This window comes from Eumetopias jubatus, unplaced genomic scaffold, assembly GCF_037043125.1.
Source record: "Eumetopias jubatus isolate StellerSeaLion01/CBP00866 unplaced genomic scaffold, mEumJub1_p1.0 scaffold_7, whole genome shotgun sequence".
Classification (NCBI taxonomy): domain Eukaryota; kingdom Metazoa; phylum Chordata; class Mammalia; order Carnivora; family Otariidae; genus Eumetopias; species Eumetopias jubatus.
The window spans coordinates 47,910,036-47,925,636 of NW_028274813.1; the positions used below are offsets into that span (position 1 = coordinate 47,910,036).

At 41.4% G+C, this 15,601-nt stretch overlaps 1 protein-coding gene across 11 annotated transcripts in view; it reads left to right on the plus strand.

The window, feature by feature from the left end:
* NIN (ninein) overlaps positions 1-15,601 on the plus strand; it is a 99,130-nt gene that overhangs the window by 45,637 nt on the left and 37,892 nt on the right. For all 11 annotated transcript variants that reach the window (XR_003609931.2, XR_003609928.2, XM_028107266.2 and 8 more), the window contains 9 exons: positions 1,220-1,410; positions 5,427-5,573; positions 6,038-6,205; positions 6,688-6,824; positions 7,135-7,275; positions 7,526-7,700; positions 10,155-10,265; positions 10,656-10,745; positions 14,149-14,287. Coding sequence is in view for 9 of the 11 variants with exons in the window: in XM_028107266.2 (XP_027963067.2) it covers positions 1,220-1,410; positions 5,427-5,573; positions 6,038-6,205; positions 6,688-6,824; positions 7,135-7,275; positions 7,526-7,700; positions 10,155-10,265; positions 10,656-10,745; positions 14,149-14,287 (1,299 nt within the window). In the remaining 2 variants the exon portion in view is untranslated. The remainder of the gene's footprint in view (positions 1-1,219; positions 1,411-5,426; positions 5,574-6,037; positions 6,206-6,687; positions 6,825-7,134; positions 7,276-7,525; positions 7,701-10,154; positions 10,266-10,655; positions 10,746-14,148; positions 14,288-15,601) is intronic.

Consider the following 15,601-nt stretch of genomic DNA (forward strand, 5'->3'; position numbering starts at 1 on the left):
AGCTAAGAAGTAACCCTAACAACAACAGCCATAAAAAATACTCATTCCCGGGGGAAAGTTCATAGTTTTAAAACCCTAGCATTTAACCTCATGCAAGGAATGGCAACTAAGATGTGGAATTTTACTTATGGGTCAATTACTCTCTTAAACAAACTTTGAAATTAATCTATGAGCAGTCCTAAACTAAATAGAGACCTATTAAAACACACCCATTGACAAGTTTCAGATGGATTGAAGAAGCCGCAGAACATGTTGAATTTCTGGGGCCAGCAGATGGCACTGTGGTACAGCTGCCAGAACCTTCTCCCACTTCTCAGGCTACCCTGGCGGAACTCCACTTAAGAGTAATTACTGTGTGTTCTCTAGGTCTCTGACCTGGAAAGACACAGCAGTAATGAGCTTAATGTCTTCAATAAATAGTAAGGGTATCACTAAATGCACTTCTCAGCCTCCTAAGGTTCTTCCAGGCACACAAAATTGTGCCAGTAATTATCTCATGATTGAGTAATGACTTTAGAAATCTCTAACACGTAAGTGAAAAATTTAACTTGAAGTGAGAACTTTGAATAGAGGCTAAATACATTTTGATTTTTAAATAAGTCTGATCCTTAAGCGTTCAAATAAAACCTATCCTTAATGTTAAATGATTAGTAACTTGCAATTTACAACCATTTATTCTTTCAAGTGGGTTTGTCTGTAGGGCAGGATATTTGAAGGTGTAAAGATTTGGAAACAGGATAATCCTGAGACTTTTATGATTATGTTATGATACTTATCATGAAATCATTTCTTCTCAGTAAAAGCAGTTCTAGTGCTTCGACTAGAAAGAGCGGCAATAGAGACGTCTGGTAGCTGTAGTTGGGGCAGGGCATAGAAATCTCTCTGGACTGGCTCTCAACTAGCCTTCTCCCCCAGTCACACCAAAGCCTTAAGCCTGTGCTTGCTTTCAGTTGGAATAAAACAAACCTAGAACCTTGGTATGCCTGCAGAGGAGGTGTTTCTTGCATGGTGTAGAAAAAAGGTGCCTCTTCGCTCTAGTTGCAGCCCAAGAACCTGTGGTTCCATTTCATGTGAACTGCAGACTCAAATCAAAATGGAATCAGCATTGATAGTCTCTTTCCTGTAATACTGACTTTCAAAAAGCACGATTTTCTTTGAGGATAGGCTCTCTCTCTTTGTAATTCCTTTGCGGACAGCACAATAGATGTTTTTATTTCAGGTCAGTTAAGATTTTGGAACCCAGACGACTTGAATGCCTCACAGGGTGGGTCTTCCGCTCCCCAAGACTGGATAGAAGAGAAACTGCAGGAGGTTTGTGAAGACTTGGGGATCACCCGTGATGGTCACCTGAACCGAAAGAAGCTGGTCTCCATCTGTGAGCAGTATGGTCTGCAGAATGTTGATGGAGAGGTAAGTCTTGCCTCATATTTTTATTCAGAAATAATCATGATAACGTCTAGACTGGCCACAGGCTAGGAAGAGCCGTATTTTGGCTTCCTGCTGCATGTTACAGAGACTCCAGTCTCTTTTTTTTCCCTAGGAAGTAAGCCATGAAGATTCTTCCTGGAGAAGCTCATGTTGTGTTATGGAAAGCAAACAAAAAACAAAAAAAACCCTGACAGCTGACACCTTCTGAGCCCCTCGCTGTGCTAAGCATGTTACCCCACGTCATTATCAGACATGACCTCAGTGCAGCCACGATGTCAGATATATTTGTTGAAGTGGCTTTCACAGAGCAAAATGTGGGAAAGACCCGGAGGACAGATTACGCAGGGAGCTGAGAAGATTGGAACTGGGCGAGTATTTCAAAGGCCAGGCTGATGAGTTTAGGTTTTTGGAGCGAAGATCTCAATATCAACCACAGAATGAGTAATATGTAGGACAAACTTTGATACTGAGGATGGTCTGAGCTGCTCTTGTGGGGTATATTGGTGTTGGGACAGCCTGTGGCTAGGGGCCCAGCCAGGAGCCATCACAATATTCTGGTCATGAGGAAATGAAAAAGGGGAGGTTGGTGATTTTGAAGATATGCAGAAGGATCTTGAAGGAGCCCCCAAAAGACTCCTGCTTGATAAGATTCTGAGCTTTGCCTTTTCTGAAGAATTAAGAGGGGAACTGGCAGGACTGGGTGCATGAATAGCCGTGAAACATGAGAATATAAATAATTCTAAGATTTGTCTTTCAAAGAGCTGAAAATAAGGAGGGACTCAGAGGTTAGGGCTGCAGTTGTAGTTGGGGGAATCTTTGATTATAATGTTACTTGAAACCATATTGTCTGCTTGCTCAGGGGCTAAGTGGTATTATTTTCCTAAGCCAGCTATTTATCATCAAAAGCTACCAAGTAGCCGAATTTGCAGAAAAGCTTTTCCCCTCCTTCTCCCTAGAATATGTGACTGTTCTGTACCCTTTGACTACCTTTTTAATGGCTCAGTGGTCATTTATTTTTCAGTGTTGGTTGTTGAGTCATAAAATTAAATTCATCCTCCTAAATTATAAACCAGTGCAGTATGCAGAACCTTGGGTGGTTTTGCCAAGAAATATTGCACACACTTGGATTATTTAAGAGCAATTCTTGGAATAAACTGTAGCCATTTGTGGGGAATTGCATTTTCTTCTGTGGTGGAGTTTCCAAAGCCCAGGAAAAGAAGTAGCACATTTAGTTATTTTCCTCTGATCCGAGGATGAGTAAAAGATTGCTCATTGAATGTAGCTTTTACTTAATGTTTCCCGACCGCCAAAAAAAATCATGAAATACTCTAGTACTTCATACTACTGGCTCTAGACCAGAGAGGAGCTGAAAGTTCAAGATGATCTCATCACCCTGCAACGTGGGATCATAGGATTTCATGGCCGAAGGCAATTTTAGATTTTTAGACTCCTCATTTTATAGATAAAAAAGTGATGTCCCTGCTGCTTGTTGCCATTACCGTGAAGGGGAACTAGATTCCCTGTCTCACGTACCCTGCTTTCCAGAAGCAAGGACAACTGTAGGGCGGGGATGGCAAACTATTGCCTCGATGCCAAATATGGCCCAAAGTTTTGGGGGTTTTGGTTTTTTTCCTTTGGCCTGCCCAATGTTTAAAACTTGAACTTTTGCTACACTTTTTTTTTTTTAAACCAGGAGATTTTTCTAAGAACCAGAATATTTGACTCCATTGTGCCAGCAGTGAGAGGTGGCTGGCGAGCTCCTTTGGACAGGGCATGCACTCATGTGCTCAGTTCCCTGCTTTAAATGGCGCCACTCTGTGACGTCTCAAGACCACCTGGACTTATTCATCTACGTTGCCTTCCTGGCTTCTCTGGGTATTTGGGTCTGTTAACCCTAGTCTGGTGCATCATTTCCCAGCTGACACACTGGGAGATCAACCATCCGAGACTCGGCTGGTGTGTCATGAGGAGTAAGAATGTCCTCAGGGTTCTAGATTTGGCTCCTACACAGGGCCCAGGGGGGTGCCCCTGTTGCCCATTTGCCTTGCATTCTGTTCCGCCCAACCCTGCCTTCTGAATCCACAGCCATCTCTTCGCCACTTGCCCGCTCCCCTGTGTACAATTACTGGCAGGACTCACTTGCTCCGCTACTTTGAAGAGATGAGGTGATGGGTTTTTTTAGGCAGTCTGGAAGCACACTTGGCCAAGGTCACAAGTCCCCAAGCTGTGTGGAGCTAAGGTTAGAGCTGAAATAATGCTTGTTAACTTTGGTCAGCACACCTGGATTTACTGTGACTTCTGGCTTGGTGGTCCTGAAAGCCTAGTCCTCCAAGAAAGTGGTCTTCTGGTTGGTAAGAGTGAGACAGAAATGCTAAGGGATCTTAGCAACCCCAGAATCTCACCCCAAATACCTTTCCATTGGTTTTACCATTTAATTCTCTATTAAGAACTGTTCTTCTTCCAAAGATTCCCACTCTCTTAAAAAAACAACAACAACAACAACAAAAAAAAAAACGGTTTCTTGTTTCGGAGATCTCTCCAGAGGAAGTGGTATTTAAAAAAAGGATAGAGACAGATGTTTCCTATTGGATGTGAATTGGAAAGAAGCATTTGAGATAAATGCCTCAGGCACTTCCATGAAGAATAAAATCAACAATTATGAGACAACAAACCCTAGCAATAGTCCAGACTTATGAAATGAATAGTCAAAATTTGAAGATGTGTCACAAAGGGGCCTTTGTTAGAATGGACCCAGTTGCAGACTCTAATGCCTCATGAGTAATTTTGCTGCTTAATCGGTTTCCTTGCCCCTCAACAACATGCGCATCACCTGAGAGCTTGTCAGAGATGCAGAATATCAGACCCCCTATATCAGAGTCTGCATTTTAACAAGATCCTCAGGTGATCTGTACAATGGAGGAGTTTCTGTATAGAAAAACCTTAGCCCCCCCCCCCCCGCCAGAGTTAAAGAGGAATCCAGCTGCCAGGAAAAAGGAGGTCATTGCCTTTCCTCCCTGTTTTGTGGTGTCAGTGACTCATATGCCGCTTTATTCATCCCTTTATATTCCTCTGTTGAGCTAGGGGACAAACCACCTCCTAGGCAAGCCTCTGGAAGGGACTATAGTCCAGTCTCTCCTTCCCCAGTTACATGATGAGGACTACTTGCTTATTGTTAGAGGGTACAAAATAGCCAGGCAAAATTCCCTTCTCTTTACATCTCTGGGATCCTTCCATTGGACACACACAAAATCTGTCTTATCTGATCTTCGTTTCTCCTGTGCTAAAGCATTAAAACGAATAAAAACCGAAAACATGCAGTGTTGTTCCAAGTAGTGCTCTTAATCCCAAGTCCTGGGTTCTTAGATAATTGCAATCTGTCCCAGACTAAATTCTGCTGTGCTAACATACCAATTTCAAAAATTCAGTATAAGCAGTATATCATGTAAAGTCCAGACTTTTTTTTTTTTTTAGAGAGGTAGGGGAGGGGCAGAGGGAGAGAGAGAGTCTTAATCAGGGTCCATGCCTAGTGTGGAGCCTGACGTGGGGCTCCATCTCATGACCCTGAGATCATGACCGGAGCTGAAATCAAGAGTTGGACGCTTAACCGACTCTGCCACCCAGGTGCCCCCAGTCCAAACTTATTTCTGTTATTACAACACTGGGAAGCTATACCTTTATCTTTTTAAAGTAAATTTTTAGTCCATAGAATAATCTATAGCAACATTAAAGATTACCCATTTTAAGAGTATGAATAAAAGAAAAAAACAGTTGATTGCTAAATTGCATAAGATTATGAAAATGGATGTTTACTTTGTGGAGGAGGAAGGATGTACTACTGAAAAGGAAAATAAATTCAGTGAAATGAGAATAAAGGGACATGTTCTATTTCTGGAGCCTTAGAGTCAACAGTGGTGCCAATTTCTATTGGCCACGGATGTACTTAGGACCTTGTGTTATTTTGAGGGTAATACTGAAAGTAAGTGGTTACTATTTTCTAGATGCTTGAAGAAGTCTTCCATAATCTTGATCCTGATGGTACAATGAGTGTAGAAGATTTTTTCTATGGCTTGTTCAAAAATGGAAAATCCCTCACACCATCAGCATCTACTCCCTATAGACAGTTGAAAAGGCACCTCTCCATGCAGGTAAGAAATAAATCGGAAGTGATTTCTCCATGAGTAGAAGTTAAAACCCATTTGAAAAGCTTGTAATGAACTAACCTGTTGTCTGAAGAAGGAGAAGGAGAAAGAGAGAAGCAAAAAAAGAAAGACTAAACCACTGGGAAGGAGAAGTTGGGTTTGAAAAATGACCATAAATTACAGAGTGGGAAGCCACTAATTATGCCCCTTAATGTTAGCTGTGGGTCAGAAGAAACCTGGTGTTAAGTAGAGACACATCTATGTCAAGGGACTCGCTACCAGATCAAATGTTTTTGATAAGTTTTGCATTCTTGACTCACTTGGGAAAGAAAGATCAAAGGGGCGCACGACTTGTTTTTCTAGTAGTGTTAGAGAGACATCTCTTCTGCTCGTTGTGGTCAGGGCTGTCCAGTTTGGGTCAGTGTCTGGTTGAAATGCCTGACCTGGCTCAAGTCTCTTTCTTCTTCCAGTCCTTCGATGAGAGTGGCCGACGCACCACAACCCCATCAGTGATGACGAGTACCATTGGCTTTCGGGTCTTCTCCTGCCTGGATGACGGGATGGGCTACGCATCCGTGGAGAAAATACTTGACTCCTGGCAGGAAGAGGGCATTGAGAACAGCCAGGAGATCCTGAAGGTATGGCTGCTAACATGGGAGAAAAAGGACAAATTGGGCAAGGACTGAAAAATTCCAGTGCTTTTGAAACTGATTTGATTTGATTTCTCCTTAATGATTCTTCTTTTCACAAGATCTCAGAGATAAGAGGTAACTTTTCTTACCCCATTTGACCAGGAGTCTGTTGCTAACTACTTTCCATGTTTTTAACTCCTAAACTATTGACAAGTGCAATGCTCTTAACCGATCTCTGGTTGGTAAAGATTAGAGTCACACTATTGTATTTATTTGCAGTGGCAGATAGTATTTTTTTAAACATGCAAATAAGTACGTTGTTTCCTCAGAGAGATCTTAGATTGAAGATTGTCCCTAAGCAGTCACTAAAGAAATGTAATCATCCAGCTTCTTGACTATACATCCACTTCTCGAGTTTGTATACCCTTCACTGCTTCCACTTTAGAGGACAGAACTTACAATGGTCTTCAACTTGTTCTGATTTCTAGGCCTTGGATTTCAGCCTTGATGGAAATGTCAACCTGACAGAATTGACACTGGCTCTTGAAAATGAACTTCTGGTCACCAAAAATGGCATTCACCAGGCGGCTCTGGCCAGCTTTAAGGCTGAGATCCGACATTTGCTGTGAGTTGGGTAAAAGGTTCACCTGCCCCATTCCCTTTCCCACTTGTGCAACAAGTCCTTTAGATGCCTGTGATGCATTCTATAGGCAGATGTGGCTTGTCTCCTAGCATCTCACCACTGTGAAAACGAGGTAACGCTTAGATTTGTGTTAGGCTTTTGAAGGGAGCCATGGAAATGTCTTTCTGTTTTGGAAGGGTTCTGGTTGTCTTGGTTTTGGTTTTGTATTGAAGCAAGCCAGATGAGAGCTTTTTTGGGTCTCCTTGTTGCTTAGAGACAGTTTCCCTTGAACTCGATCTATTTCTCATTCTAGGGAGCGGGTTGATCAAGTGATCAGAGAAAAAGAGAAGCTACGGTCAGATCTGGACAAGGCTGAGAAGCTCAAGTCTCTCATGGCTTCAGAGGTAGATGATCACCATGCAGCCATAGAGCGGCGGAATGAGTACAACCTCAGGTGCGACTGGTAGGGCCACGTCCCCTCCCTCCCACCACCCTGGCCCCTCGTGGTGGGGCTCAGCCTGCCTGCCTGGTTGGCCACACCTGGCTGGAGGGCGGTAGGTGTGGTCAAGCCTAAAGGAGAGCGGGACACATTAGATCCTTCAAGGAGCTTCCCATCTCTGTGACTCTCTGTTTCCATTTTTGGTGCATCTGCATTGGACCTCTGAGGGACTTGATGGCAGCTCGCTGGTCTTCCCTTCTCACAGGAAACTGGATGAAGAGTACAAGGAACGGATAGCGGCCTTAAAGAATGAACTCCGGAAGGAGAGAGAACAGATCCTGCAGCAGGTGGGCAAGCAGCGTTTGGAACTTGAGCAGGAAATCGAAAAGGCAAAAACAGAAGAGAACTACATCCGGGACCGCCTTGCTCTCTCTTTAAAGGTAATCCTCCTATTAGGTCTCTGGCCTGTGTCCCTGCTGGGGATACTGCCTGGAAAACTAGGGCTCCATAAGAGGATGGTCTGCACAGGGCTCAGTCCCAGGATTCCCGGAAGTTTGCCCTACTGAGTCATGACCCAGACATGGCGGAGCCCCTGCTGGGATCCAGGTTTCTGGTTTGCCGACAGGGTTGATTAGTGTATCTTGTTCTTCTTACCCCCCCAAGTTGCAGTGAGTCCTTAGGGCCGTTGGACACCTGGTCGAGGCCCTCTCTTCCCTGCCTCCCACCCCAGGTCAGAGCAGATGGCATTATCTCCTGCCCCACAGAGTTCAGCAGTTTTGTTTCTTTGCTTCCAAATGTGTCTTTTGCCTTACACATCCTCCTCTCCTTTCCTGTGTCTCAGGAGAGGAAGCGATCTTTCTCTTCACTGGACTGTGGTACAATGTAGTCTAGAGATAAAGGGGGTCGGTTGTGGACTCAGTCTGCCTAGTTCCATTCTGGATACCACTCCATACTGGAACACCTTGATCACGTTATCCCAGCCTGTTTCCTTGCGTAGAAAGGAGCATATTTAAATATGTGGATTAAATGAGATGATGCAAATGCAGTGTTTGGAAGGTAATAAATATACAAAGAATATTAACTGTTGTTCTTGAAACTCCACACATCAAAAACTGAGTGAATTCTCCCACCCTCACCATCAAATTGCTTCCTTTTCGGAATTTTCTCCTTAATCTACATCATGACCATGTGCTGTCACAGAAGCTAAAATTCTCAGTCGTCCTCACTCATCAGTCTCTCAGACCTGTCGATGCACTGAAAGGTCTTTCAGATTTATCCCCTTCCTCTCCGTCTGCAACCTCTGCAGAGGTTTGGAATTCATCGGAATTTCTCAGCTGACCTGTGTGCACCTTTTCTTCCATCTCCCCACCATCCCTATGACCCTCAGAGTTACCTTACTGAAGAACTGACTGAAGAACACGCTGTTACGCTTTGTTAAAGTGCAGCGTGGTAGCACTGAAGGCCCCTGGAACGGAGCCTGGCCTCCTGCTTTTCCAACCGCAGGTCCCACCAGTAGCCTCCCGCCCCCCAGCCATGGCCCTGACCCCCACCGCAACTGCCCTCAGCTCTCTTGGTTCCTCAGCGGGCCATTGGGCTCCTTCACTGCTTTCTCCAACACGGCAGACCACAGGACTCTTTCATTCCCATGATGCTTCCTTTTTTCTTGCCAGAAGAGAAGGCATCACAGATGATCGTATCTACATCTGTCTCCCTCCCCACGGTCCAGATTGTGTTTTCCCTGTGGTCAGCAACAGAATCTGATTGGTTAGTTTCCAGAGCACCAGCACAGGCCTGATACACAGAGATTGCGCCTGTTTTGACATCTAAATTTAGACATACTCTGAAAGATTAGAGTTTTAGAACTGGCATTTTGGGAGAAGGTGGTTGTTTTTTTTTTTTTTTAAAGAAAAAACTCTTTAAGCACATTCTTTTTTTATTCCATATTGGTATGTGAGGGTGTGAACTAGAATGTATTAAAAATATACTGGCTTTATATTCTTTTGGCAAAATATACTTTGAAAATAATGTTCTTCCAATCAGCCTTTAACACTGGAACAGAACATACGTCAAAATGCACGTCTATGAGGTTTTATTTATTTTTTAAGCAAATGTGGGTAGAAATCTAACAAGTATTATATATACAGGAAAAAAAGCCATCTTTTGTGGACTTTAGTTGATGTGTTATTATAATAATTTAAACATACAAGTTATGAAAAACCTTTATGTGCAGCTTTTATAGCATCAATAAATAAAATTGATTTTCATTCTACTTTTTATACTTTTCTGAGTTCTCTTTTGCTATCAGATGAACAAGGTATCCTGCCACCAATTTTGACAATATTATTGAGAATGTTTTTCATGTCATTAAATATTATATTGCAATGCTATCCAATAGAAATACAATGGAAGCCATATATGTAACTTCAGATTTTCAAATGGCCGCATAAAATGAAACAGGTGAATGTAATTCTGAATTTTATTTAATCCAGTATCTCCAAAACATTATTTTGACACATAATCAATATACAAAAGTTATTACTGAGCCATTTTACCTTTTTGCCTTAACTCCTTAAAATCTGGTATTTTATATACTTATATATGAGTACATCTCAGTTTGTACTATACACATATTTCAAGTGCTCACTATCCACATGTGACTGCTAGTCGCTGCCATATTAGCATCATTATGTAGGATCAAAGAAAGAGGAGGCAGACTTTTGGGTTATAAGATAAATCTCAATTTTTTTATATTTACTTTTGTCCTCTCTAATCTACTGAAACTTTCAAGATGAACAAATTCAATCTAGAGCACGAATTTATGCATCTTATAAAAAGGTACAACAGTTTGCTTATTTTTAGTTCTGTGTCCATTTAATTTCCCCAAATTTCTTCAGGAAAACAGTCGTCTAGAAAATGAGCTTCTGGAAAGTGCAGAGAAGTTGGCAGAGTATGAGAATCTGACAAACAAACTCCAGCGAAATTTGGAAAATGTGTTAGCAGAAAAGGTAAATCTGTTTAAATTTGATCTCCTGACATGCAGCCCAAAGTGCAGTTTACTCAAAAGAGCAGAAGCAATGCCACCAAGGAAATGTCTATGAGGGAAATACTTAGATGGTTCAAGAAGGCCGTCGGTTTGGCAGGGATATAATTTCAGAGCTTGGATACGAAGGAAACATTGCCTAGCACTGAGACGTGATCCCTGCCTTGGTTGAACACATTGCTCTAGTATGTTCTTCCCATCATCCAGTTGGTAATATTCTGCTTAAATGTCACATTCCTTTCATACTCAAGAGACCATAATCTGCATGAACACCAGAAAGTGGGGCCTTTGGTGGGTTAGAGGTCCAAGAGGGACACTTGGGGAAAATGAAAACTATGCCCTTTTCCTTTTCTAGTTTGGTGACCTTGATCCCAGCAGTGCTGAATTCTTTCTGCAAGAAGAGAGGCTGACGCAAATGAGAAATGAATATGAGCAGCAGTGCAGGGTGAGTGACTAAAGAGAACCTAATACGTGGAGGAGGGCCTGGGTTCAAATCCCACTTCACCATTTACTAGTGACCATAAGTAAGTCACTTAATAATCTGTGGGTGCCTCAGTTCCTCATCTGTAAGATGGTAAACATAAGGGTACCCGCTTAGTAGGTTGTTGTGAAGAGTCAATGAGTGAATATTTGTAAAGTGCTTAGAACAGAGCCTGGAACATAGTAAGCACTTAACCCAAATGTTAGCTGTTATTATCTAGTATCCCCAAAATATTAGGGAATCAGGCAAGCTGCATTTAAGTCTGCCTTATCTAGGTCAGAAATTGCTAGTGCTTAGAGGAGAATATAGTTTTATTCCAAGTGGAGAAATATGTAGTCATGTTGATGCCTTTCTTAATCAAACGCTGCAGACCTAATCTGATGTAATTTGCTTTTGTCCTGTGGTTTTTGGGTTTTTTTCTGAATACATTCCTTATTTTATTCACAAAATGCAAATAAAGCAAACCACTCCAGTCTTTAGCCAGTAAATCATCACAAATTCGTACCAAAACTGGCACAAAAATAGACACATAGACCAATGGAACAGAGAGCCCATATATGGACCCTCAACTCTATGGTCAAATAATCTTTGACAAAGCAGGAAAAAATATGCAATGGAAAAAGGACAGTCTCTTCATTAAATGGTACTGGGAAAATTGGACTGCTATATACAGAAGAATGAAACTCGACCATTCTCTTACACCATGCACAAAGATAAACTCAAAATGGATGAAAAACTTCAATGTGAGACAGGAATCCATCAAAATCCTAGAGAACATAGACAATAACCTTTTGACATTGGCCACAGCAACTTCTTTCATGACACGTCTCCAAAAGCAAGGGAAACAAAAGTGAAAATGAACTTTTGGAACTTCATCAAGATAAAAAGCTTCTGCACAGCAAAGGAAACAGTCAACAAAACAAAGAGGCAACCCACAGAATGGGAGAAGATATTTGCAAATGACACTACAGACAAAGGGCTTGGTATCCAAGATCTATAAAGAACTTCTCAAACTCAACACCTCAAAAAACAAATAATCAAGTCCAAAAAATGGGCAGAAGACGTGAACAGACACTTCTCCATAGAAGACATACAAATGGCTAACAGACAAATGAAAAAAATGTTCATCATTCTTAGCCATCAGGGAAATTCAAATCAAAACCACATTGAGATACCACCTTACACCAGTTAGAATGGCAAAAATTGACAAGGCAAGAAACAACAAATGTCGGAGAGTTTGTGGAGAAAGGGGAACCCTCTTACACTGTTGGTGGGAATGCAAGTTGGTACAGCCATTTTGGAAAACAGTGTGGAGGTTCCTCAAAAAATTAAAAATAGAGCTACCTATGACCCAGCAATTGCACTACTGGGTATTTACCCCAAAGACACAGATGTAGTGAAAAGAAGGGGCACCTGCACCCCAATGTTCATAGCAGCAACGTCCACAATAGCCAAACTGTGGAAAGAGCCGAGATGCCCTTCAAAAGATGAATGGATAAAGAAGATGTGGTCCATATATACAATGGAATATGACTCAGCCATCAGAAAGGATGACTACCCAACTTTTGCATCAACATGGATGGGACCGGAGGAGATTATGCTAAGTGAAATAAGTCAAGCAGAGAAAGTCAATTATCATATGGTTTCACTTATTTTTGGAACATAAGGAATAACACGGCCAGGGAAGGGAAAAACGGGGGGGAAATCGGAGGGAGAGACGAACCATGAGAGACTATGGACTCTGAGAAACAAACTGAGGGTTTTAACACGGGGAGGGGGGTGTGGGGATGGGTTAGTCCAGTGATGGGTATTAAGGAGGGCATGTAGTGGGTGTTATACGCAAACAATGAATCATGGATCACTACATCAAAAATTAATGATGTACTATATGGTGACTAACATAAAAAAAAATAAAAACAAAACAAAATTCCTACAAGAAAAGACAAAAATATCCTCATAAATAATAGCAATCTTTGATTTTTTTTTAAGTAACTCCTAAGTTTAGGAATTTGTGGGTTTTTTTCCTTAAATCACAAACACTTGTTGATTTTAACAAGGGAAAATATAATAGTTCTAACTACTTTAGATGAAAGTTGTACTCATGCAGAAATGAAGAAAATAATCACTTCCTTATGAGGTTGCTTATAGCCTCCCTTCCCAGGAAATACACGTGCACATTTTGAGAAAAGAAATGAAACATTAATGCCACTTTTACAATTAAGTTTTGGCTCTTGGCTCTAATCACGTAGAGGTGTTTTCCTTATAGATCTTTAAAGTTATGATTTCTTTAGTAAAATCTGTCCTCTCTCTCCCCAAATTCCCCAAATCCCCCAAATCCCTTCAGTGTTTTTTTAAAAATAGATTTATATACATTCATCCATACAATTCACCCATTTAACGGGTTCAGTTCAGTATCTTTTAGTATATTCACAGAATTGTACAATCATTACCATAATCAAGGTTAGAACATTTTCATCACCCTGGAAAGAAACTCCCGTTCCACTTAGCTGTAATCACTCTCTAGGCAACTAATAATCTACTTTTTGTCTCTGTAGATTTGCCTATTCTTTACATTTCATGTAAACAGAATCATACAGTAGTATGTGGTCCTTTGCCGCTGGTCTCCTTCACTTACTATAACGTTTTCATTGTTCATCCGTGTTGTAGCATGTATCAGCACTTCTTTTAATTGCTGCGTTATATTCTCTTGTATGGTTATACCACATTTTATTTATCCATTCACTAGTTGATGAACATTGGGCTTAGTCTGTTATGAATAATGCTGCTATGAACATCTGTGTGCAAGTTTTTGTGTGGATAGGTTTTCATTTCTCTTGGGTATATATCTAGGAGGGGAATTGCTGGGTTATAAGATTACTACTTTGGAGGAACCACCAAACTTTTCCCAAGGGGTTTGTACCATTTTACATTCCCACCAATATGAGAGTTCCAATTTCTGCACATCCTTGCCAACCGTTGTTCTTGCTATGTCTTTTAGAGTCGAGCCATCCCTAGGGATTATGAAGTGGTGGGTGTTTTATTTGCCTTTCCCTGATGACGAAAGATTTTGAGTATCTCTTCAAGGGCTTTTCAGCATATCTCTTTTGGAGAAAGGTCTATTTGAAATCCTTTGCCTAATTTTTAAATGGATTGTCTTATTATTATTGAGTTGTAATAGTTCCTTATAGATTCTAGTTACAAGTCCCTTATCAGACCACATAATTTGCAAACACTGTTTTGCCACTCTGTGGGTTGTCTTCTTACTTTCATGATATCCTTTGAAACAAAAGTTTTTAGTTCGGTGATGTCATTTACTTTTTCTTTTGCTGCTTGTGCTGTAAGACTGGTGTTGGTTTTTAAATTCGAGGTATTACAAGACCAGGTGGATGAACTCCAGTCTGAGCTGGAAGAATTTCGCACACAAGGCAAAGTGTTGAGACCTCCCTTGAAGACCTCACTATCAGAAGAACTTGGTGTTAACACGGGTTACATCGAGCCTGACCAGAGTAAGCCATTCCGACATCATCTTTTCAGAGGCTGTGCCTTTGGTTTTTACTGTTAGGGCTATGTTTGAATGTAAAATTGCACAACTTTGGCAACCAACAAAAACTAAACAGAAAAACCCTGGCAATATTTTCTTGAGCTATTTCACTTGTGGTCTGTTTTTTCATTTGTCTTTAAAGTCTTTATGAAAATATTTCTATCTGATTTTTATGTGTATCAGCAAAGGAATGGAAAAATCAAACCACAAGGATATTTGCTTTGTTTAAAAACAAAACAAAACAACAACAACAAAAAAACACTGGCCTCAAGTCTGAGAATCTAAGGCCTTGGGAGTGTAAGAATTCAGGCACTGAGCTCTTGCTGAATCCTCCCTTTCTTAAGGAGTGCCTCACGGGTATGGTGATAGCTTTGGAAACCAGGCCAATCAGAAATCAGGATTCAGTTTTCTTATGCCGGCTGTGTTAAATATCAGCATTGCCTCTGTAAAACAACAAGTAAATAAGTGTTGGTTGACTGTGCCTTTGAGGAGGATTTTGGGTGGCGAGGTGGAAAGGCAGAGTTGTTTGGCAGCTCTGCTGCATGCGTTATTAGATCTTTTCCTCCCTCCTGCTATTCTGCCTCTTTCCTCCCTGTCCTGAGTTTGAATTTCAGAAGGGGCTCATAATAAATTCTTCTGTTATAGTCTTCTCCACTGCCACAGAAGTACAGGTTCTTACAAGGTTTGTTTATTCCTCTTCTTATCTATTCATTCTAGAATAAATAAGGGATTGGGGAGGGGACTGGGAGAGAGCTGAAGACCTTTCCTGTGGTTCTAAGTACACGGTCGGTAGCCTTACTGTAGTGTGAGGATGGAACCCAACGGAGCGTATGATGCATCTCAGAAGCTTTTCTGGGACTTTTTCTATAGTGTTGGGCGTCCTCCTCATAGGTGTGTGAAGCTGTGCCATCTTGGGTTGGCTTACACCCCAAGTATCTCTTCTCAGCTGGGGATATGCCAGCTGAAAAGAAAGAATAGATGAAAAGAAACCCCAACGCAAGACTCTGAATCTGACATGCTAGACAGGCCCTTTCTCCCATTTGCCTATGGGCCCCCACAGGAAAAACCTTTTTGAATTCCCTGCCTTCAGAGATTTCCACGTAGTATTAGACATTATTACTTTGTCTGTGTACTGACTCAGCCTCCAATTTATGCTTCACATTTCAGTGTTCTTCTCAGTTGCCATGATGGGCAGTTGTGGAAGTGAACCCATATGTATGAGTTGAGAATTTTTCTCCCAAACTGTCCATATCTAGGTTCCTAATCAATGCCCTATTTT